We start from the raw sequence: 25,265 nt of genomic DNA on the forward strand, positions 1-25,265 counted from the left end.
ACATTTGTCTGGATCCTCCCTGTACGTGTTTGACCGGAGGGGAAGGAGCAGAACTCTGTCTGCAAACAGAGGAGTTATAAAATGTTCTTTCATTGTATAAAACCCCCACTTGTGCACAATGGTTTGGTTTTACAGGGCGAGCGAGCACACATATTTGGAGAGAACACTGCTGAAGTCAGAGTCTGAATATAACTACAGCTGCTTCTGTGGAGGAGTCAGGCCCGGCTGCAGTTGTTGTCGAGAGCCGAGCTGGAGAGGAGGGGAAAAAAATAAATCTCCACCTGATGTTCTTGTGAGCAGATGACACTGTTGATCGCATCCTCGGAACTCGGAGATAAGCACGAGGCATAAATAACAACTCGCCGTTGTTTCCGCCGAGCAGACATGTCGGCCTGAAATTAATTTCCACGTTAGCAGCTGCAAATGTCGAGTCAGAATTTTGTTTCAGCTTTGCACAGTTGAACACTTCTCTCTATCCGAGCGATTCTGTGAAAATCGTTTATTTGCTTTCTGCCTCAGTTAATAAAACTAAGATAAAACTGACACATCTGTGTGCAGGCTGTTAGCAACTCCACTTCCTCCAAGTCAGAGAGTGAAGCCAAAACATCCTCACATGGCTGCTGCCATCTTATGTTTCTGACATGAGTTTGTGCAGTTGTGATTGTGAAGCGTCGCCTCAGGAGGATGTTTCATTACTTTATCACCACTAAGTAAGTAAAAGCAAAACAAGCACTTCAAAAAAAGACATCAGTGTGATAAGAACTATACAAAGAATGGAAGAAATCATCTTTAACTTTTTAGTTTGGCCCATGTCCCATCTTCTAACATGGAGAAGGAGGGGGTTTAGGACCTGTACTGCAGCCGACCACCAGGGGGGGATCGTGATGTCTTCATATACAATCTATGTCTCTACCAACTCCTGGGAAAAGAGATAACTTGATATGTTGTTATTATGAAAACTATTATATTAATTAATCAATAATATAAAAGCAAACGCAAATAATGAACCACTGCACAAAAGTGAGGACAGACAACTGCTTCAGCCACTGACCCAACAATGTAACACGGGAACAAGGGAGTGGCTGCTGGGTCCATTTGTCTTTGGGGTTGAGCAGCAGCAGCTCTGCCTCACGCCCGGTCGGCACATTGCTCACATAGACAGTCACACTCCGGCCCTCGGCCTCCAGCAGTTGGCACAGTGTCGTCATCTCAGGCTCTCAGCTGTTAGTGTGAAGCACCAGTGACCGGCCCAGCAGCTGCCGGTCGACTGCAGCTACACTCACTGCTGCATGGAAACTGGGAGTGGGGGTTAAAACATATGTTTTTTGCTCTTACGTCACCACTTGAGATAAATACCGAATATGACTCCTTCCATCTCAGTGTCAAATCTCACTACTCAGATTTAGACTGAACAGCGGCGCAATGATTGAAATGTTTAATTTCTATCCTTCTTCTTTCAACAAATACCGATGTAACAATGTCAAATACATTAAACTCGTGTACATTTAAACATTCAAACCCTTAAGATGAGGACAGTCAGTTACTGTGAGTGTGAAGATTTTATGTTTTTCTCCTTGAAAGCTTCAAACCGGGAGCCAGACTCTGGAATCATTGTAGAAGAAAGAGTGCTTTACCAGAATCTGTGGATCATAGAAACCTGGAAAGAGAAAGAACAACAGCTGTTAGATTAGATGATCTACTGTGTACTTATACTGGATATTAGACAGAGCTATACTTTTGGACGCTTTTATTCTTCCAACTACTGCCTGAGACAAATGGAAAACCTGAGCTGCAGCCACCAAAACTGAATCATGCACTTATGACACGGCTTTCTCATTCGGCCTGAAACTGGTAAACAGGGTGAAGTTTATATAATAGGACAGCTATCAGTTGCAGAGGAGTTACTCGTCTCTCTTGCTTCGGGCGAGCGAGCGCTTGGTCTCTCCCTAAAATCCCCAAAGTCTGGGGCTTTCCCTTTTTCTAAGTGTGTCACAGCCTATTGTGAGGATTTACCTTTTCAGCTCCAGGCCAAGAAAAGTCACTTCCCTGATGTGAATAGTTCTTTTGTGTAAGATTTATGACGGGTTGTAAACAGGTAGAGTTTAATGTTTGGCTCGAGTTGATATCCAGTGACAAAACAGATTAGAAACAGATGTCAACTAATCAGTGAAATTTATGTGGTTTGTGGGGTGAGTGACAGCAAATGTAACATTAGGAGACATCGTAACAAATAAATTATATAGATGATAGTAAATCAAACTTTTACTCAAAGTAATCCACAGTTTATGGTCTCACTTCATTCACATTTTCAAACTTTCCAGGCTGATGACGTGATTTCCATCCTCTTTCCTGCTGCACACAACCAATATTTGTTTGTTCCATAACCACAACAACATGCAAACTCTAGTTCTTACTTAGCACGGGAGCTCATTCTGCTCATAAACAACGGGACTATCGATGGAGATAAATTGTGAAGTGGGGCTGATGAATTTCAAGGCAGATTCCAGAAGTTAATTTATGATGAATATCATTATTACATTTTCATATTCACCTCTTTTCCTTACAACGCCTCATTTACATACGCTCCTGTCAGCGATTTCCAATATTTCCCTACAGTCGTTTCCATCCGCTCTGGTTGGATTTGCAGATTTTTTTTGCAAATCCAGTCTAATCCCACATTATTCATGTAAAGCTGTTAAAATTAGCATGTGACTGCAACCAGCTAACTAGAGAGTGGCTTCCCGAGGTCAGACACAAGAATCAGAGCCTGTTCTGCAACTGTGTCGTAAAAGAAACCTTTTATTTTGCAGGGACACTCAAAGAAGGGGTTTATTGTGTTTTATAAAACGAAAAGGTTTTTCTCTATCCCAGCATTACATCATCTGTATTTGTGGTTATTCACAGGACGGAGGAAAATAACAACAACCAGAGTTTCCTGTGAAATGCTTGTTTTTAAAGCATGATTTGATGATTTGTTTTAGTGGACATTACCTGGACCCGGCTTCACTTCGGTACAAAGGTATTGGGGTAATCTTTCAGTTCTGGAAGCAAACGCTGCAGTGAGCATGGGATGTTTGGACGTGGCGTCACGATTCTGTACATCATACTGCCCGGGGCCCGGCAGGGGCGGATCCTTAGCAACAATCGGGGCAGGCTGTGATCTCGCCAAATAACAACCCCTCCTTGAAACACAGTAAACACAGAATTTACATTTGTAGACGATAGAAAAAAAATAACGTTTAAAAACCTACCCAAAGACGTAAATACAGGGTTTCAACTCACGGTAGGAGGGTCTTCTTCACTGGTGTGGGGGCCCTATGGGGACTGTAGGCTCCGGGGCCGGGGACATGTTTGTCCACGAGAGCAGGGATTCTCTGGGTTTTAGATCTGAAGGGGGACAAGACCACTTTGGAGCTGTTCTGGATCCTGTAGTTGTCCACCTCATAGTGGCCTGTGACAAATGTAGGAGGCAATATTAGAGCTCAAAGATTTAAAAAAAAGGAGTTGTAGAATCTGATTATATGTGATTAGAGTGAAGTGATTACATGGTGAAGGCAGGTTTTTATTTGGATAGAAAGAGTCACGTCCCGTTTTTGAGAGGAACGCTGAAGTACCGACCACCGAGGAGAATCTCTCTCTACTCCCACAGCTGACCTGAGAAACAAAAAGCTGCACATCACTACACCGCTCGACACTAAAAGCAACATAAATAAGTCACATACGTACGTCATATTGATTTGGAGCTGGTGTTATCTGCTTGGGACCGTCCGGCTGCACAGCCAGTGGCAGTCTGAACGCCCTGGAGACGCCAGAGCTAAAATCATACTTGTTTATGAAGGAGCTCTGTGTGTTGTAGACATTTGGTCCTGGGATGTTTCTCTGTGGGTTACTGTAACCCCCGGTTCCCTAGTGGAGAAAATAAGATTTGATATGATATTGGGGTTGATATACAAAAAACCTTTCTCTCATAACAATTAAACCAAATATCTTAAGTGTTAAACAGTTTCATATTTTGTTTTAAAATAATATAAAACCAAGACATGTCACTGGTTTGTTTGATTTGAAATTTCACCGATCAGTTTTTCTTCTTCACCTTTTTTGAACTTCATTTTCATCTTCTGGGAGATTCGGTTCACTATAATTGACGATACAATACAAAACGTGATATAAGATACTTGGAGGGACACACGGCGAGTACTATAATTAACTTTGACTAGTTTTTGAATGACAAATAGTAAATGAATCGGGAATTCAGTGTATCATAACTAGAATTTTACTCCTGAAAGTGTGGGAAACAGAATTTAGGTTTTAAGAAATGTACAGGAAATATAAGTAAAAAATGTTAGGTTCCTGGTACATTTAACATTTCCTTCTTGTTCTGTCACACAGTGGGAAGTTTTTATTCACCATGGCTGATGACAATCAAAGCATTTTTTTCTTTATGTTTTCAAGTCACATTATAAGCTGCCTTTTTTTTTTAGAAACTATGAACGATTCTCATGATTAAATTGTCCTGAACATGTGGACATTTTCACAGAAGTTTATATGGACTTTGATGGAAGGCTATGAGGGGCCGTGAGGGACATTATTCAGAATACCCTCTCACACACACAACTGAAATGCTCTCACACACACTACTGAAAAACTATACCCTCACACACACAACTGAAATGCTCTAACACACACTTATTAAAAGCTCTCACACGCACATATGAAAAGCTCTCATACAGACATATGAAAATTTCAGTTGAAACGGAAGGTGTTTCAGTTGAAACGGAAGGTGTTTCAGTTAAAAAGGAAGGTGTTTCAGTTGAAACGGAAGGTGTTTCAGTTGAAACGGAAGGTGTTTCAGTTAAAAAGGAAGGTGTTTCAGTTGAAAAGGAAGATGTTTCAGTTGGAACGGAAGGTGTTTCAGTTGAGACGGAAGGTGTTTCAGTTAAAAAGGAAGGTGTTTCAGTTGAAAAGGAAGGTGTTTCAGTTGAAACGGAAGGTGTTTCAGTTAAAAAGGAAGGTGTTTCAGTTGAAACGGAAGGTGTTTCAGTTAAAAAGGAAGTGGCGGCCCCTGCCGCCGCCGCCACTGCCACGCCCCCCGCCCTGGACGATGTTGCGAACGTCAACCGGGGCGGACTGCTCGTCACGCCGGGTTCAAACCGGACGCGGAAGCGCCGCCGAAGCGCCGCGCAGCGCTAATCCCTAGAGCTGCATAGAGTGGATGACGGCGAAAGAGCGATTTGTTTACTGCTCCGCCGTTAAAGAGATGCAGACGTCAAAACATTAGCTATAATATTAGATCCGCCTCGCATTCTCTCCTCCCGGTCGCGCGCCTGTTATGCCTCCGCGCCGCACCGGTGGGAGAATCACTGCGCTACACAGGGGCGGCCCTAGCACATTTGGTGCTATATGCAAGAGCCCCCCCCCTCAACAAAAAAAAGTTGAAAAACGGAATTGCAACTTTCAGACGGTATTTTGCCCTGTAAGACTGCATTTCATTTCAAATAAACACAACAACGATCACAACGACATGGTGCAAGCATTCGTTTTAGACAGCGTCTCTCCTCAGGAGAAGGAAACATTACGTAACGTTTCAGCTTGACCTCAGATAATATAAACGTGTTCACCGTTCAAATTCATTATTTGTCATTAAGTTGCGTTTAGTTCAACGTTCTCATAAAAATGAACGCGTTCTTTTTAACTCGTACATGGACAACACTGCCTGAAACTCAATAGCCGACTGGCCTACCTGCCTCGGCCGCCTGCAGGTGACTCTTCAGCTGTGCTGGATTGCTGTTCACTGCAAAGTGAACCCGAATGAGCTCTACTCAACAAGACGTTTGTAGACTAGTGCTCTAAAGGTGGACCAAAGTTTAACCAAAAGTTTAAATATACAGTGGGACAGCGGCATTTAAACTTTTTATTTTAGCTGTCAGGTGGTTCATGTCTTGACATGTCCTCCCAAAAGTTCTTAAATGTTGTGTTGACATGTTAAATGTTTAATGTTTGACATGTTTAATGTCATTGCACTTAAATTTGTAAAGATCTCCTTTAATTAAAAATAACAGTTTTTGGATTGGATTTATGAGCCGTTGTCCTTTTTTGCACTGCATAGGAGCGGCCCCCGCAAGTGCAATTTCAATTGCACTTGTTTTAATAAATAAATACAGATTTTAAAAGCATACATGATCTGTGTAAATATATCATTACTCTGTGATCAAAAGGACTTGAAACTCAAACTGCAGGACTTGGACTTGACTTGAGACTTGTCAGTCTTGACTTTGGACTTGACTCGGGACTTGCCTGTCTTGACTTGGGACTTGACCTGGGACTTGAGGGCAAAGACTTGAGACTTACTTGGGACTTGCCAGAAAATGACTTGGTCCCACCTCTGGAGGATCATACAGCTCACTGTACTTCTCCACTTAAATTATTAATTTAATGTCATCCATCTTCAAGAACTTCTCCACTGTTTGCTATGTCGGGTGTGGAGGGTAAATTACGTATTCTCCACTCAAACCTATGTGGAGAATACGAAGCCCCCCCCTCTCTCTCTTTTTATCTATATGACTGCTTGTGTGCAGAGGGGGACATTTAATAATGTGATTGGTAAAATTGGTAAAATTAAATCTCCAGGACAACAGAAGGGGAATACAAACTATGGGATGCATATTTAATCATTTATATCATATAAAATATAAAATATGTTATCTATATCGTTTAAAATCATTTTTCAGTGTGTTTCCTGGCGCGAAAAAAGAGGGGGTACGTGCGCGGGGGGGGGGGGGTAGATCTTGTTGAGCTGGTCATTTCGAGAGTAGCTCACAAGCCTATAAAGTTTGGGCACCCCTGATCTATACAATGATCCTAGTAGATTACTCACATCACTATCATCATGATTATATCTGGACACAGCAAGAAATGCAGATAGAGTTTGTGTATGATCATCAAGCTCTCTATAAAGCCTCTCCTGACCGAAATTGTTGGATTCCTCCCTTTGCAATGAGTCAATGCATTGCAGAGCACTAGTAAAAAAACTTACAATATCCTCTTCATTGCCTCTCACCTCAAAAAATAAAGTTTGGACGAGAAAAACAAGGAGGATCAGGTGAACATGCATTGTGGTTGAAGTACTACTTCAAATCCAGTAAAAGCACATGCACTTCCTGGTGTGGACTTCCTGTTTCCTTCAGTTGAAAGGAAGGCCTTTTTAATTGTAATGCATTTAATTGTATTCACCACTGAACCGTTATATTCCACAATACTATGCAAGAGCATTTCAGTTGTGTATATGAGCACATTTCACTAGCATGTGTGGGAGATTTTCAGTAGTGAGTAAGAGCATTTCAGTAGTCTGTGTGAGAGCTTTTCAGCAGTGTGTGTGAGTGCATTTCAGTAGTGTGTGTGAGAGCTTTTCAGTAGTGTGTGTGAGAGCTTCTCAGTAGTGTGTGTGAGAGCATTTCAGTAGTGTGTGTGAGAGCATATCAGTAGTCTGTGTGAGAGCTTTTCAGCAGTGTGTGTGAGAGCATTTCAGTAGTGTGTGTGAGAGCTTTTCAGTAGTGTGTGTGAGAGCATTTCAGTAGTGTGTGTGAGAGCATTTCAGTAGTGTGTGTGAGAGCTTTTCAGTTGTGTGTGTGAGAGGGTATTCTGAATAATGTCCCTCACGGCCCCTCATAGAAGGCAATGGTTCATTGAAACAATGGTTCAGTGATGTCTGGTTTGAAGATGATTGAGATCGTACTGACTGAGGTGTGTGGACAGGGCCACCCACTGGTAAATAATGACAAACACATGGAACCAGTAGTATGATAGTGTTTTTTTGTGTGTGTCATCAGAAGATACTGGAAGCAAGCCAGAGCCTAATCGTATCTAAAACCTTACAATGTTTTGTCCTTTGTTATACTAGTATTCCGGGTATTAGACTTATCAATCTGCATCCTACCTGAAAGATTAAACAAATGTATACTGCAGGCTTGATTAAAACATAGGCAGCAATATATGATCGAGAAAGCTGATATAGAATGAAGTCAGTTGAAGAGCTAATACTGAGAATATTCCACCAGCTTTGCAATTGTAAGTTGTTTTTTTGGATTATATAAATATAAATTGCGAAACTTTACTCTAAATCAGATTCGGAAGTAAAAACAAATTTAATTAATTAATTAAAAAAAACTGTCAGACAGCTTTAAAAAACAACAATATTAAATTATATCTTAACAAAATATACTGTTACACACAAATACTAGGTCATGCATTTTCTGTGTTCATTTTCTGTTTCGTTCACACTCATAAAGAAGTCATCCGAGGCAGAATCTTGCTCTTTGAAAAAACTTTAATTGATAAATCCTTAAAATCTTTGGGGGGGTTAAGTATTTCTGATTGCAACTGTACATACATCCTACTCTCATTGCTGTAAAAAGTTAGCCTACTGTATACAAATGAACTTGGCATTAACATGAACATGGATTCAGTGTAACAAGTAATCAACATGCTAGTTAATGACAAAGACGTTCAACAACAACACAAAGTCATAGGCTGCATCCAGGCTCCAGCTGAGCTCGGCTCGCCTACTCTTGATTTCAATTTCCTTTAAGTTCCCTGTTATAGGCTAACTTCTGCAAAAAAGTGTCAAAATTTCCAAAATTCCTGAGCTTAACTTCCAGTGGAAAGTTTCCAGAAAGTTTCCGGAAATGTTCCGCCGCTTTGCAACACTAATCAGGATCAACACAGGTTCTAAAACGTTACATACATTTCATTTCATTTTTCATCATCACACAACCTTCTTTTTTACATTGATTTAGAAAACAACAGCAACATTAGTTCTTTCAAACACATTCATGTCAGTGTAATTATAGATTTTTCTTTACAAAGTGAGAACTAAATATGTGTGTAAAGGAAGGTCAGTGTGTGATTGACAGCTGATCTCTGTGCGGAGCAGAAACGTCACAACAACGAACTTTGATCAACAAACATGGAGACAAAAGAAGTTAAAGATTTACACACATAATCTAAATCACTGCTTTTAATGACTCGAGTCTATTTGAGTTTACAGAACTCAGCTCGAGATCCGGAACAAAAAGCCCTAACTCCAGCATAGAGAGGCTGAGTGAATGTGGTCTGGACTCTGTGGAGGAGAGCCAAGGTGTCAGAGACGCTGTAGAAGGACAGAACACCCTCACTGTGATCCAGGTACACTCCTACTCTGGAGGACACAGGACCTGAAACTCGAGTCTTGATGTTGTTGTAATGAAAGTTATAACTGTTTCGATCACAAACTAACGAACAAGATTTATCATCGAATCCAAATGCACTTAAGGGTCCTGCTCTGCGGATATTCTTGTATGTGACTGCTACATGAACTGCTCCCTTCCCTCCCTGGTCTCTGGCTCTAGTTGTGGCAGTAAAACATCCACCTGAGACACAATCTGTAAAATCTCTGTCTGTGTCTCACTCAGAATGTCCTGTAGTCGACCTCTGACCTGTGACACAGCTGCTGTCACGTCCTCAAAGTACCTCAGAGGACGGATCCTGAAGCTGGATGAGTGTGTAGATTCACTGAGTGGTGACAGTGAGGGGTAGTTGTGTAGAAACTGGCTGTGGTCCTCTGTGTCTGCGAGCTGCTTCAGTTCATGGTCTTTCCTCTTCAGCTCAGTGATCTCCTGCTCCAGTCTCTTCTGTAGCTCTCTGACCTGACTCACTTCAGTTTCCTGCTGGGATCTGATCTGCTGCTTCACATCAGAGCTTCTTTTCTCCAGCAGACGGATCAGCTCAGTGAAGATCTTCTCACTGTCCTCCACTGCTTTATCAGCAGAGCCATTGACGGCCTCCTCCTCCTGTTGAAGCAGCTTCACATCTTTCTCTGTGTCCTGGACTCTCTGCTGGATTGTTTGTCTCCTCAGCCCGAGCTCTCTCTGCCTCTCAGTCCTTTCTGCTGCAGCTGACACTGTGTCGTGGTCTTTATGTTCATCCATAGAACAGAGATAACAGATACACTGCTGATCAGTGCGGCAGAATATCTTCATCACCTCGTCGTGACGAGAGCAGATGTTCTCCTGGAGCTTCTCCGAGGGCTCCACCAGCTTGTGCTTCTTCAATGGAGCTGACTGAAGATGAAGCGGGAGGTGTTTTTCACAATAAGAGGCCAAACAATCCAAACAGGACTTGAGAGCTTTCAGTTTTCTCCCAGTGCAGACATCACAGGCCACATCTTCAGGTCCAGCATAGCAGTAATCAGCAGGAGCAGCTTGGAGTCCAGTCTTCTTCAGCTCCTCCGCTAAATCAGCTAACATGGTGTTTTTCCCCAGGACAGGCCTCGGTGTGAAGGTCTGTCTACACTGAGGGCAGCTGTAGCTTCCTCTCTCCTCCTCTTTGTCCCAGTGGGTGTTAATACAGCTCTTACAGTAGCTGTGTCCACAGACAGTAGTCACCGGATCCTTCAGTAGATCCAGACAGATCGAACAGCAGAATCTTTCTCTGTCCAGTTGATTTTCTTGCTGCGCCATTTCAGCTGCTGACAGTAAGTGCCAAACAGGTTCACTTCCTCTGAACAGAAACAGATCTCTGCTCCTCCCCCTCTCGTTCACTCCCTACAGTGACTCAGCTCCCACAGTCCACAGGTTGTTGTTCACTGGTTCAGTTACACATCTGTGAAGGGTGGAGACACAGACAAATCCTGACTGGGAGGAGCTGGTTGTGAGTTCTTTATCTGTGTTATCACATTTCAAAGTGAATAGTTGCACTGGGAACTGTCACATTCAGCTCACAACAGCACACGTAAGTTTCACATTCTTCAAAGTTTCCAGAAAGGATCTTTTCAGTGGAATAAAAACCAACTAACAAAGGGCTTCTAAAATGAAAAACACAAGTAACCAGGATTGCTCAACCCTGGAAAGTACCAACTATAAAATACAATTTCTAAAATTTCTAGGACTGCAAAGCAGCACTGAGCGGGCCCTAGCACATGTATTTTGAAGCGTTGCATGTGTTTTGCCTGAAAAAAATAAGTTATAATTACAACAACTTCATTTTCACACTGATCAGTAGGTGGCGCTATGACCCTGAGGAAATATTGACACATACAGCTGTTCAGGCTTGGACTCTGATCATGAGACAGAAGTTTGGTGGTGATAGGACAATGCACAGTGGAGTTATGACAACATCGTCTCCTTTTTTGTTTGTCTGGTTATGATACACCTGTGTATACATTTTTGTGAAGATCGGTCAATGTGAACACGTTCCGGGGGTCTCGGGGGGCACCGTTGAGACATTTTGCCACGCCCATTGCAAATTCCTCCAGAATACGTAGATTTTCTCCACTTTCGAATTTTTCGCAAATTTTGGTAAGAATTTGAGCATGATAAAGCCCTCAAAAAGCCAATTCATTTGCCTGAATAATAATAATCCTTACAATTTCAATAGGACCTCACTGTCTGTCAGTGTTTAGATACGATGTTGTTATCGTATCTAAAACCTTAAAATGTTTCGTCCTTTGTTATACTAGTATTCCAGGTATTAGATTTATCAATCTGCATCCTACCTCAAAGATTAAACAAATGCATACTGCAGGCTTGATTAAAACAAAGGCAACAATATATGATCAAGAAAGCTGATATAGAATGAAGTCAGTTGAAGAGCTAATACTGAGAATATTCCACCAGCTTTGCATTTGTAAGTTGGTGTTTTGGATTATATAAATATAAATTGCTAAACTTGACCCTAAATCAGATTCGGGAGTAAAGAGAAATTAAATAAATTAATAAAAAAAAACTGTCAGACAGCTTTGAAAACAACAATATTATATGTTATATTATATCTTAACAAACTATACTGTTACACACAAATACTACATCATGCATTTTCTGTGTTGATTTTCTGTTTCACTCAACTCATAAAGAAGTCATCCGAGGCAGAATCTTGCTCTTTGAAAAAACTTTAATTGATAAATCCTTAAAATCTTTGGGGGAGTTTAATATTTCTGATTGCAAATTTACATACATCGTACTCTCATTGCTGAAAAAGGTATTAACATGAACATGGCTTCAGTGTAACAAGTAATCAACATGCTAGGTAATGACAAAGACATTCAACAACAACTCAAAGTCATAAGTTTACTTTTCTTGTAGACAATGTTCCCAACTAGCTGCATCTAGGCTCCAGCTGAGCTCGTATTGCCTACTCCTGTTTTCAACTTCCTTTAAGTTCCGTGTTACAGGCTAACTTTAAAGGCTAAAATTTCCCAAATTCCTGAGCTTAACTTCCCTTGGTAAGTTTCCAGAAAGTTTCCGGAAATGTTCCGCCCCTTTGCAGCAGGATCAATACAAGCTCTAAAACATCACACAACCTGATTCTACATTGATTTAGAAAACAACAGCAACATTAGTTCTTTCAAACACATTCATGTCAGTTTAATTATAGATTTCTGTCTTTACAAAGTGAGAACTAAATATTTGTGATAAAGGAAGGTCAGTGTTTGATGACAGCTGATCTCTGTGCGGAGCAGAAACGTCACCACGACGAACTTTGATCAACAAACATGGAGACAAAAGAAGTTAAAGATTTACACACAGAATCTAAATCACTGCTTTAAATGACTTGAGTCTATTTGAGTTTAGAGAACTCAGCTGTGGATCCAGAACAATAAACCCTAACTCCAGCATAGAGAGGCGGAGTGAATGTGGACTGGACTCTGTGGAGGAGAGTCATGGTGTCAGAGACGCTGTAGAAGGACAGAACACCTGCACTGTGATCCAGGTACACTCCGACTCTGGAGGACACAGGACCTGACACTGGAGTGTCGATCCTGTTGTAATGAAAGTGATAACTGTCTCCATGACAAACTAACGACCAAGATTTATCATTGCATCCAAATAAAAATTCTTGTAAGAGTTCTGCTCTGCTGATATTCTTGTATGTGACTGCTACATGCACTACTCCTCCCACCTCCACCTCAACCTCCACCTCCCAGTAACAACGTCCAGTCAGACTCTCTCTACTCAGGACCTGAGGCTGATAAGTGAATCTGTCTGGGTGATCAGAATAAGACTGTTGTTTACTCATACGTGTTACTTTTCTGTTTCCCTCAGATAATAACAGATATTTGTTTGCTGTGTTTGGATCCAGTATGATTTCCTGTGAATGTTTTAAGAAGTCAGCTCTGGTCTCTGGCTCTGGTTGTAGCAGTAAAACATCCACTTGAGACAAAATCTGTAAAATCTCTGTCTCTGTCTCACTCAGAATGTCCTGTAGTCGACCTCTGACCTGTGACACAGCTGCTGTTACGTCCTCAAAGTTCCTCAGAGGAAGGATCCTGAAGCTGGATGAGTGTGTAGATTCACTGAGTGGTGACAGTGAGGGGTAGTTGTGTAGAAACTGGCTGTGGTCCTCTGTGTCTGCGAGCTGCTTCAGTTCATGGTCTTTCCTCTTCAGTTCAGTGATCTCCTGCTCCAGTCTCTCCCGAAGCTCTCTGACTCGACTCACTTCAGTTTCCTGCTGGGATCTGATCTGCTGCTTCACATCAGAGCTTCTTTTCTTCAGCAGACGGATCAGCTCAGTAAAGATCTTCTCACTGTCCTCCACTGCTTTATCAGCAGAGCCATTGACGGCCTCCTCCTCCTGTTGAAGCAGCTTCACGTCTTTCTCTGTGTCCTGGACTCTCTGCTGGATTGTTTGTCTCCTCAGCCCGACCTCTCTCTGCCTCTCAGTCCTTTCTGCTGCAGCTGACACGGTGTTGTGGTCTTTATGTTCATCCATAGAGCAGAGATAACAGATACACTGCTGATCAGTGCGGCAGAATATCTTCATCACCTCGTCGTGACGAGAGCAGATGTTCTCCTGGAGCTTCTCCGAGGGCTCCACCAGCTTGTGCTTCTTCAATGGAGCTGACTGAAGATGAGGCTGGAGGTGTTTTTCACAATAAGAGGCAAAACAAACTAAACAGGACTTGAGAGCTTTCAGTTTTCTCCCAGTGCAGACATCACAGGCCACATCTTCAGGTCCAGCATAGCAGTAATCAGCAGGAGCAGCTTGGAGTCCAGTCTTCTTCAGCTCCTCCGCTAAATCAGCTAACATGGTGTTTTTCCCCAGGACAGGCCTCGGTGTGAAGGTCTGTCTACACTGAGGGCAGCTGTAGCTTCCTCTCTCCTCCCCATTGTCCCAGTGGGTGTTAATACAGCTCTTACAGTAGCTGTGCCCACAGACAGTAGTCACCGGATCGTTCAGTAGATCCAAACAGATCGAACAGCAGAATCTTTCTCTGTCCAGTTGGTTTTCTTGCTGCGCCATTTCAGCTGCTGCCAGTGACTGTAGAATAGTTTCACTTCATCTGAACAGAAATAGATCTCTGCTCCTCCCTCTCTTGTTCACTCCCTACAGTGACTCAGCTCCCACAGTTTTGCCTTATGCATGAAAAAAAAAAAAAAAAAAATTACAACAACTTCCTTTTCACACTGACCAGTAGGTGGCGCTATGACCCTGAGGAAATATTGACACATAGAGCTGTTCAGGCTTGGACTCTGATCATGAGACAGAAGTTTGGTGGTGATAGGACAATGCACAGTGGAGTTATGACAACACCGTCTCCTTTGGCGAAGGATGAACCTTCTCCGCACCTCAATGTTTACACAGTTTGAGAAATGTCCCAATTCTGAGAGAGACGTCACCTTTGCAAGACATAAAGATTCCTTTGATCTATGACCACTGACACTGTCAATGCAGGAGTGGAGTTGTTTGTTTACAGCTCAGCATCGAAGGATTCATGGTCCATGTATGTCCGAGATACAAAACACTGTGTTTTGATGGCGTGTAATCAAACTTTGAACCTACGCCACGGTCACACCGTGTGACGAAAAAAAATCAATCTTTGAGTTAGGTTGTATCTCCACCATGTTGTGATGACACTCATCTCAATTTGAAGTTGATCTGATGTAAGCCCTGGTACAAGAACCTCAAAGTAATAACTTGGAATATGGCCAAAATGGCCACTAAATGCAAAATAGCAGGCTTTCTGTTGCGTTTTTCAAATTGCACCTTTAGATTTTTGGGCTGTTTGGTCATGATACACCTGTGTATCGATTTTTGTGAAGATCGGTCAATGTGAACACGTTCCGGGGGTCTCCGGGGGCACCGTTGAGCCATTTTGCCACGCCCATTGCAAATTCCTCCAGAATACATAAATCTTTACCACTTTCAAATTTTTTGCAAAATTTGGTAGGAATTTGAGCATGTTAAAGCCCTCAAAAAGCCAATTCATTTGCCTGAATAATAATAATCCTTACAATTTCAATAGGGCCTCACTGCCTGTCAGTGCTCGGGTCCTAATTATATTTAGTTGCAAAAAGACCAGTAATTGGCCCTTTTTATAAAAGACTTGTTGATATATCGCAATAGGAAATTTCTTGCTGAACAACACAAAGCCATTGTTATTGTTATTACTATCACCCCTGGTTTTCCTCCTATGGCTGTTGAGACATGTAAACACTTTTTATGTTGGCCTGGTGAGTTTCAGGTACTTAAACATGATCTCAGTGTTTTTATGACCTGGGGCCAATAAAATGAAATGAGCAGATGAGTTCCTGACCTTGGACGCCACAAAGCCTGTGGTGCCTTTCTTCGAGAAGGACGGACTTTTAACTTCAGCATTGGAAACACAGTCGTAGCTGCCCGGTCCTGGGTTTTCATTCTGAAGACACAAACAGATCATTCCGACAACATTTAGGATTTTTGATTTCTCGTTAACGTCTAATGTAAGAAGAGTTAAATCTCCTACCGGATGGAGTTGTGATGAAAATCTCTTCGCCTGGGATGAAAAGCCTTTCTTCTCTTGATTTGTTGTCGCCACTCTTTGGTTTTTCGTTGCCATGGACGATGAAGCCAGAGTTTTATCTGGAGTAAGATCAAATTTTATGTTGTGTATTTTTTAGCTTAGTATAAAATGTATATTTCCATGTAGCCTCACTTTAATTAAATCCTCGATCCACGTTTTCCATCATAGGTTTAAATTGGTTTCGTAAATCTGAAGCAATTGATAAAGCGCCCGGGTGGTGTTGCCATAGCGACGTAGAAACAGAGAGCGATGACGTGCAGGGTTGCCAGACCGGAAATTAACGTCAAAGACCAAAAGCGTAAGAGATAAAAGAGTCACAAATCAATGAAATCGGAACACACAGAGATAATGAACACATTGTTAGATTCAGCGTGACTTGTGCTTTCCGTTTATATCATTATATATTTATGTCCACAGCGTTTACACGTCCGGAAATCATAGAAAATCTCAATACAGCAGAACTTGCCTTGGAATCAACACATTTTAAAGTTGAACAACGTACCAGAGCAGCAACGTGACAGTTATGAGGGAATAAAATAATACATATTAAACACAAACTCTTAATTAATCATTCGGCGTACTTTATAATACAGATTGCACACAACTCACACAGTTCAGGGGCAACAATATAGATTTGCATGTACGTGACGGGTTTAAACGAATAATGTGAAAGATTATAGACAAAAATAAATAAAAAAATTAAGTTTAGCTGAATTCAGAATTAGCTGATTTCTGTGAGTCACACGTGGCATCGCAGCTCGGACCCGGGATCCTGCAGCGGTGCACCGGGGACATCTGCCGGTGGAACAGCTGCACTCCAGCGGCCGCCCTTCCGCCGCCTGCCCGCCCCCCCGCCGCTGCTCCTCCGTCCCCAGACCAGCTCGATCCATCATGGCGATGCACGCAAAGGCTACGCCGCCGCAGATCCCGGACACCCGGCGGGAGCTCGCCGAGCTGGTGAAGAGGAAGCAGGAACTCGCCGTGAGTTGAACGTGGTCGCTGGGGTGTTTATCTCACAAAGAAGCAGGGCCATCATTTGTGTTTATCACCAAGAACAAGGGTTAGCTGTGCGTTAGCTTCGTAGCTAGCCGAGGCCTTGCTAAGCGATGAGCTAACTATGCTAATACGAGTTAATTAATACCGGGTTTCTCCCGCGTTCCCTTTGGTTTAACTAGTTTCGGCAATATGTTCAATTTGTAGACTTAAGCTTGTTTTTAAATTGTGCTTAAACACGATGCTGCAGCTGTGTTGACTGCCTGTGCTAGCTAGTTAGCTCGTTCAGCTAGCTGAGCTACATGCTAACCCCCGCCCGGTTTGCAGGAGTTCTCGCGGTACGTTAGCATCGCTGTGTAGCCGCGGCTAGGAGAGCATCACAGGGGGAAGAGGAGCTCACACACACACGGGTCCCCATCTGGTTGTGGATTCTAGAGAAGCTGTTGCAGTTCGTCTTCATCCTGTCGTCAAACATGTGATCTGTGATCCTCTGCAGCCACGATCAGTCATGTGTTTACATCCCTGTCACTAGATCACAGCCTGGGTGGGATGTGATCACACACCTGAGCTGGGTCATTCTGAAAGTGTGGGATGGACAGAGAGAGAGAAAGAGAGGTTGATAGATAGATAGAGGGGGTTGAGATGGATATAAATGGAGAGAGATAGAGAGAGGAAGATGGGGGAGAAATGGAGATAGATATATAGAGAGAGGGGGTTGAAATAGATGAGATTAAGATACATTTATAGATATATAGATAGAGTGAGAGAGAGAGGCTGAGATAGATGTAATGATAGAGAGACAGAGGAAGATAGAGATAGGGGGAGAGAGTGAGAGATAGATTGAGAAAGAGAGGAAGATATATATAAAGATAGGGGGAGGCAGATAGATAGATGGAGAGAGAGAGAGGGATAGAGATTGATAGTGAGAGGAAGATGGGGGAGAAATGGAGATAGATATATAGAGAGAGTGGGTTGAGATAGATATATAGATATATAGAGAAAGAGATAGGGAGAGAGAGAGAGGCTGAGATAGATAGAATGATAGAGAGACAGAGGAAAATAGATACAGAGATATGGGGAGAGAGAGTGAGAGATAGATTGAGAAAGAGAGGAAGATATATATAAATATAGAGGGAGACAGATAGATAGATGGAGAGAGAGAGGGAGGGATTGAGATTGATAGTGAGAGGAAGATAGATATAGAGATAGGGGGAGAGAGATTGACAGAGGAAGGGAGAGAGATTTATAGTGAGAGGAAGATGGATCGAGAGATAGATAGAGATAGGAGGAGAGATAGATGGACTTAATTGATCCCACATTGTGAAATGATTGTTACAGCAGCACGTCAGGAGAGTTTCACACAGAGCGAAGTAGCAATAATGCAGATACGAAGAATTAAAACATCTCACAATATGTAATGAACATAAAATGCACCAAAAACTGTACATACTCCCTGGTATTTATTGTAAATTATACACAATCAAGTACTAAAATACACAGTAAAGTACTAAATATAGTAGAACTAAGATCATTCCTGGGTTTAACATATAATTTGATGTTTCCTTGTTTCCCAGGAGACGCTGGTGAACTTGGAAAGACAGATCTATGCGTTCGAAGGCAGCTACCTAGAAGACACCCAGATGTACGGCAACATCATCAGAGGGTGGGACCGGTACCTCACCAACCAGAAGTAAGAATCGGATTTAAACCTAATTTAAAAAATGACAGGAAGACATTAAGATTTCGGTGGGCCAAGTTTCAAAATGTAGCTTTTATATTCAGCCATGATCCGTGATGTTTGATTTTGTGATTCCTGCAGAAACTCCAATAGTAAGACTGACCGACGGAACAGGAAGTTCAAGGAAGCGGAGCGTTTATTCAGCAAGTCGTCGGTCACATCAGTTGCAGTAAGTCCCTCACTCCCATTGTACTGTTTCACACAATGTCCTTATTGATCCTTCTCTTCACAATAAAAGCTGATCATCCAACCTGGCCCTCTTCACAGGCAGTGTGTGCGCTTGGTGGGATTCCGGATCACATGAATGAGAAGCGTGAGTTGTTTTTGTAACTCTTATTGAGATTTAAACTGTTTCTCCTCGTGTAATTTCCCGACACTGAGTTTGCGTCCTGGGTCCCGTCAGGCGAAGCAGGCAGCGGCACGGAAAGCGACACGTCCCCGGATCTCCAGAACCAGGAGAACGAGCCGAGCCAGGAGGACACGGAAGACGTGGACTCGACGCTGCAGGACCTCAAGCCCCAGAAGGCCGCCTCCTCCTCCTCCTCAGGCAGCCATCACGCAAGCCACAAAAAGAGGAAGAACAAAAACAGACACAGGTATAAAAGTCAATAACAAGTAAATGCATCAGCAGGTTGTTGGATCTCTTCCACATTTTCCTTCTGATTGTTCTGTTAAGTCTGTTAAGATTTATACTGGTTATGACTTTAAATTTGTCGATTTGAAAACCTTCATTGATTTAAATTTAAAGTTTTTATTTAATTAGGCTATTTAAAGATATTAGCACTTACATTTCTTCACTGAAGGGTTTGATAACGACATCTTAGCAGCTGACTGGGATGTTTGCGTTCTCACGTACAGCCCCTTATGGATAATTGAAGGAAAAAGTGAATATAACAGTCAGTAAATACAGTTGTTGGCACCAGTTTGGCGCAGGAACCATCTATTTAAGGTCGGCCTGTGTTTTCCTGATTGTTTCTAACCACTCTGACGCAGCAGGAGCTCCACCTAACACGTGGTGAACCAGCGTCCCTCTGTAAAGTCTGGTCTGCAGTGTAATGTAGGCGTAGGGCTTTAGTCTGTGAACTAACCGCTGCTGCTCTCTTCCTCCCCCCCCTCCTTTTAATGCTGCCCCCCCACTCCCTCAGCCCTTCTGCCATGTTTGATTATGACTTTGAGTAAGTCGTACTTTTACTTCCTGCTCCTGTGGTGTTTACGTGCTGCCTGCTGTAAACTCCCATCCTCCACTTCTCCACCCTGTACTTTATTTTTTCTTTTCTAAACCTGCTCCGCTTTCGTCTCTTCTTCTTCATGTCGAGTTTGAGATGACGCCTGTCGGTCTCGCTGCATGTCCAACACTTCATTCTTCTCATTCTGAATGCAGCATCCAACACTCCCATTAGATTCTCTTGCTTGTTTCTTTAAGGGGTATTTTCGTTTTTCTTCTGACCCCAGATTCATTGTGTTTCGTCGATTCCAGCAATCAGAAAATCATTGCTGGTTCCTGTCAGACGATGGTGTGTCTCATGATTTGTGAATAAAACAAGAACACACACATGATCATTCAGTGTTCTTGTTATAGGCTTGTTTTTTAAGGCTTCTTCATGGTATAGTAGTGGCACCGCTCTTCACCATAACTCCCATAAGACATGTCTGAGGTCTGAGGACGTCTTACTCAACCTTTCTTCTTCTTTTGTTGCAGGTTTGACATGAAGGTTAACAAGAAACCACGAGCTGTAAGTGGAATCCGACACTGATAATAAAGAAATTACCAAACTATTTAATGTGCTGTTACTTCCGTCATTTCTCTAATTATGTGTCTCTCCTCCTCCTGCAGGATTATTCAACTTAAAGAAGTCGACTGGAAAAACCCAAACACACACACATGAGGAGGATGCATGTAGAGAAACAGAGATATCTGGACTTTGTGAATTTTGTATGCCTTGTTTATTTTATTTTTTTAAACCCATCATATTTCAGCCTGTACCGTGTGCATTGCTTGATACATTCCCCCCCCCTGCCACCTACCTGTGGTCATGGTCCAAACTGTGACCTTCTGATCTAAGTAGAACTGTTGCTGGAGGTCTGATGAGGCCGCCTCCAGAAACGCACCATTTTGTATAGTGTTAAAAAGAGAAGTGTATTTATTATGTAGTTAATTTTTTGATGTTTTACATTGTGAGAACGTTTTGCTTTTTTGGTTAAGCATCACATAGTCGTTCAACCCCCCCCCCCCCCGAATACCCTGAATTCTTTTATTACATTTTTTGTTTTGCAAAAAAATAATAAAACACCAGTAGCTGGAATCTGTTCTGGTTATTTGTGCGGCTGTCGGAGAGGGGGCGGGGCCTCGTCTCACTCCACACGGTCGTTAGGGGATTGTCGTAGGTGGAGGTCTGGCTTTAATAACCGTCCTCAGCCTCTGTTGATTCTAATGTCAAACTCTGACAAGACACTGAAACCTTGAACGTGACCGTAACTGTTTGAGTTCCCACACATGGGGTCCATTAAAAAAGTGACATTATGGAACGGGTTCCCTTTTTAAAGAGTCCAAATATTATTCCACTATTATAGAAAATAACCAGCGCATTCTTTAGTGACGGTTTGTTTTATGAAAATAGTTTCTCGAGTAAACAGAACGGACAGATGACAGTTCACTGCCTTACACGTACGGTTACATGGCTTTTCTCAGTCATAAACTTTAATGTCTTATTTTTAACACAATTCATTTGTGATTAACAAATGTCTGGAAGTAAAATCTATTCACCAGTTTTTAATCTGTGCAGTCAGAGTGCAGTATCCCAACTTTTCACTAGATGCCGCTAGAGGACACGGCTGGTTGAGACGTAAACCGACAAACTTTAGATTTTCATTTTTGAAAAGTTAATCAAATCTGAAAAATATACCTGAACTTTAATAGTATTTATACAGATAATCAAAACATACACTTGTTAAAATAGGAGTGTTAAATAAACACTTTACACAATACTGTAGTAAAACTCTTTAATGCATTTTGAGACAATTGCAATATGCTTTGTGTGTGTATAACTGATATTTATAAATGAGTAGTACAATATAAACCAGAGACGGCTTAAACTATATTTAACAACCAAGAAAATAAACTGCAAGTGATGCTGCAGGTGACACTTGTAAAGTTTAAGGAAAGTGGAGTTACAGCAGTTTCTTCTCCTGCGTCTCCGGCTTCACTGTAAATCACCAGAGCGCCGAGATTAAACGTGAGGAATCCAGAAGAACACGGCGACGTGTCGGGAACATAAACTGTGAGCAGGTCACTGATGTAGAGCAAAGCAAGGCCATGGAGTGACCTGCAAATAAGACGCACCTTATAAAGTAATTTCTATAGCTTACTGGCAGCCCACACACACACAACAGAATGCAGGGTTATACAGTATATGTGCAGTGGATGTTGCTGTGGTGAGGTTTGTGTTTGTAATGTTTGGAAACAGTTGTCAAAGTTTTATTAGGCTTAATTTTTTTTTTTTTAAGTAGATTTGAAGCAAACCAAATGAAAACATCAGGATTTATTTGGGGATTTGGAAAAAATCTAAGTGCTTGCACATAAATTAAGGTAACAAGTTATTTGAGCACTTTTATTCACAGCTTCTTTCATTTATTGCATTTTGGCTCTTGCAGTATTTCACCTATTTTAATGAGCCAACTGCAGATTCTCATAAAAAGGAGCCTTTTCTAGTTGTAATGTGTCTAATGAGGTGATCAGATCAAGGTGGATTTTAAGTTAAAGGAGTTGATGGTGAAATAAGTGGATCAGTATTGAATATTTACATAGTCAGAGTTTGAGACTCAGCTCTTTTTCTCCCTGTGTGGATTTTTGGACGAAAAGCACATATTTGAGAGCATTTGTTGAAGTACTTAAATTCTGCAGTGACTAGCACATTAGTCACAACCGGCCTGAAACACCATCACCACCACATGTGGAGATGGAGACGAGCGTTCTGTGGAAACTGAACTCCTGACAAACACATACGATGGTGAGTCTGACTGGGAAGATTCAATTCCTGGAAATAACATTCCTCTGTTCTATCCACCAGCACCACCAGTCCATCCCAGAGTCACATTTCATCTGGTATGAACGACACAGTCATAGGGTTTTCTTTACTCCTCTGTTTCTCCAGCAGTTTGCAGATTTTACAGCCGTGCTAGTAATGTGGTGTGTGGACATTCAAGGTCCTCAGAGGTTGAACCTTCTGACCTTTCCTCAGAGCAGCCACAGTTTTAATAATGTTTATCATCAAAAAAATCACAACTATTGGATGAACTGCTCGGACATTTGGGTATTTGGAGGTTCATGGTTCCCAGGTGATGAAAGCTAACGACTGTGGGGTTTTTTTTAAGGACACAAATTCATTGTCCCCACAGGATGAATTCTAACAACTTTATGAAACAGCCGTTAGTTAGTCAGTCAGTTAGCGTGGTAACTATTTTCTTCCATACAGAAAAGTTAAGAATCCTGATAACTTTGATGTTCCTTCGATGAGATAGAATTTTTCCCTATGACCAAAATGTCTCAACAACTGTTGGCTGAAGCTGCTGTGGTACATTTCATGACTTTATTGCTCAAACACACATCAGGGACGTTGTGTTTTCACCCACATTCGTATTGTTGGTTCATTGGTTTACGCAAAAACAACAAAAACAATCTCCACCAAAAAATATTTTTCCACCTTCGCTCACATGCAGGTTTTGCTGGAGCCTTGACATCTTTACCCGAGGTGATGATTCATAATGACGGGGTATTATGCATTAACACAGGTTTGGAGACATTCCCCCGACAGTGTTACTTCCTCTTCTCCTCCCATGTCTACTCTTACCATTCCAACACATGGATAATGTCAAGGACAGTTTGGACCAGTTAACACGAGAGACCATGACTCAGTCACAAGTCACATTCGAGACACGCAGCATCGCAGTCTACGCAATGCGATCTGGCTGGAGCCTCACACGAGAACACATTCCACACATGTGTCCTGAGGCCGTGTGAGTAATGAGGCCTGAATGTGTGATTTGTGTTACGCTACTTAACAGCAAATTGTTGTTTCATTTTCGCCGTCACGTCAGGGAATTCGCTGGAAAGAACTGACCAAGGCGAAGCTGTAACCGAGCTGTCGACCGTGCAAGATTCCTGAAGTTAAACCATGAATGACTCTGCTGAATAGTAATTTAAAGGGAGAATGATAGTATCTCTGGCGGTTTGACAGACCTCTTTTTGACATTACAATCCAGATTGGAAAAATGATGACAAACCGAGGCAGCGTAAATTGTAGGACAAAGAATCTGGTTTCCTGCCATGTGCTGTGGAGTTTGACCCTTATCCTTAAAATTATCAAACTGGGATGTTGAGTGTCCAGAACAGTGGGTCCCAGTGTTTCTCCTAGGGAGCTGTTGTGGTGTGTGTTGAAAACCAGCTTGTGTTGTATCAAGTGTCAGCGTTAACTACTGACCCTTCAACGGGAATTGAGATATTACAAACAGCCTCACTCCAGCCCCGATGACCTTTAGTGAAAATATAGATTTTCCCATCAACTGTGTTATTTTTTATTTCTTGTGTTGCGACCACTTTCTCATGAAGACCAGTCAGAACCTGACTATTGTAATAAAGTATTGGTATCTACAAACCAACCAACCAACCACCAACCAACCAACCTAGCAACCAACTAACCAACATAACAACTTAGCAACCAACCAACCTATTTTTCAACCATCAAAACCAACCAACTAGATCGTTATTTTCAAGATATATAATCCTCTGGATAAACCTGAAAGACAATTCATTCGATGTACAAATAATTAAAAGAGGAGAAATAATTGACTCATCTCTTACTAAACCCAAATCTGAGGAACAATTGACCAAATCATCCACACAAGGCATTTTTCTTGACACTTGCAAAATGGAAAAAAAAAGAAATCTTCCCGTTCTCATTTTTCTCTTGTGCCTGACCCTATAATAATGTTTCTCTGTAAAAGGGACTCATGAATTTATAAAAACAAATGTATTGGCGAGCTACAAACCACCAGGGGTAAGTGACAAGTGTGTTTTAGGTAATTCAAGTGAACTGACCCTCTTAACATTGTCCTCATCATTCAAACGTTACAACAGGGCGAATCCCAGAGAGACAAAGACTGCGTCCAGCTGGCAGACGCTCACATGTGAATCCCTGTGGATTCTACACAGTCATGTAAGGACTTTAGACTTGAGGAAATATGCAGTGAGGTGTAGAAGCTGCAGGATCTGGTGTCGGAGGCGTAGCCGCCTTCGCTCGTCTGTGGTCTGTCAGAGTCACGTCGTCTAATTATTTCAACAGCCTCCACAAGCGGACCCCAGCTGAGTTCGAGTCCCTGCAGAGGCCGAGCGGGATGACATGGGATCTTCAACCCCCATCCTATCTCCTCCTCCTCCTCCTCCTCTTCCTCTTCTTCCTCCTCCTCCTCCTCATGGGACCAAACAAGGCTGCTCTCTTACAAACAAGGTCAAGCACATTTCGGGAGGAGTCATGGGAAAAGCTCAAACGAAGAGCAGCGCCACACGGCCCCCCCTCTCTTTATTTTTCATCTGGAGTTAATCTGGTGATAAGGTTCTAACAGCATGTAAAGAGCAGGCCCGTTGCAGCGAGTCAACGTTAACACTGAGTCGTAAATGACGATCAAACGCAGGAAGTTACAGCGACTGTATATCACGGCCGGGCAGAT

At 42.2% G+C, this 25,265-nt stretch overlaps 4 protein-coding genes across 5 annotated transcripts; 1 reads left to right on the top strand and 3 right to left on the bottom strand.

The window, feature by feature from the left end:
• Window positions 1-1,570: 1,570 nt before the first annotated feature.
• On the bottom strand, window positions 1,571-16,701 carry stpg1 (sperm-tail PG-rich repeat containing 1). The gene is made up of 8 exons (XM_061093373.1): window positions 16,557-16,701; window positions 15,755-15,870; window positions 15,566-15,667; window positions 3,727-3,906; window positions 3,546-3,654; window positions 3,283-3,451; window positions 2,992-3,182; window positions 1,571-1,657 (listed from the first exon to the last, which is right to left on the bottom strand). The coding sequence occupies exons 1-8, from the start codon at window positions 16,699-16,701 to the stop codon at window positions 1,584-1,586; spliced, it is 1,086 nt and encodes a 361-aa protein (XP_060949356.1). The 3' UTR covers window positions 1,571-1,583.
• Window positions 8,304-10,599, bottom strand: LOC133026344 (E3 ubiquitin/ISG15 ligase TRIM25-like). Its single transcript, XM_061093227.1, has one exon. The coding sequence runs from the start codon at window positions 10,491-10,493 to the stop codon at window positions 9,342-9,344; it is 1,152 nt and encodes a 383-aa protein (XP_060949210.1). The 5' UTR covers window positions 10,494-10,599; the 3' UTR covers window positions 8,304-9,341.
• LOC133026343 (tripartite motif-containing protein 16-like) lies at window positions 11,826-14,271 on the bottom strand. The gene has a single exon (XM_061093226.1). It carries the CDS (start codon window positions 14,269-14,271, stop codon window positions 12,589-12,591), a length of 1,683 nt encoding a protein of 560 aa, XP_060949209.1. The 3' UTR covers window positions 11,826-12,588.
• Window positions 16,690-20,845, top strand: meaf6 (MYST/Esa1-associated factor 6). 2 transcript variants are annotated; one of them, XM_061092886.1, is made up of 7 exons: window positions 16,690-16,792; window positions 18,379-18,494; window positions 18,624-18,711; window positions 18,810-18,855; window positions 18,946-19,138; window positions 20,242-20,275; window positions 20,377-20,845. In XM_061092886.1, exons 1-7 carry the CDS (start codon window positions 16,703-16,705, stop codon window positions 20,389-20,391), a joined length of 582 nt encoding a protein of 193 aa, XP_060948869.1. In that variant the 5' UTR covers window positions 16,690-16,702; the 3' UTR covers window positions 20,392-20,845. The 2 variants fall into 2 exon arrangements, with proteins under 2 accessions (XP_060948869.1, XP_060948870.1); XM_061092887.1 differs by having other exon boundaries at window positions 18,955-19,138.
• The last annotated feature ends 4,420 nt before the right edge of the window (window positions 20,846-25,265 follow it).

Source organism: Limanda limanda, chromosome 19 (genome assembly GCF_963576545.1).
Source record: "Limanda limanda chromosome 19, fLimLim1.1, whole genome shotgun sequence".
Lineage (NCBI taxonomy): Eukaryota > Metazoa > Chordata > Actinopteri > Pleuronectiformes > Pleuronectidae > Limanda > Limanda limanda.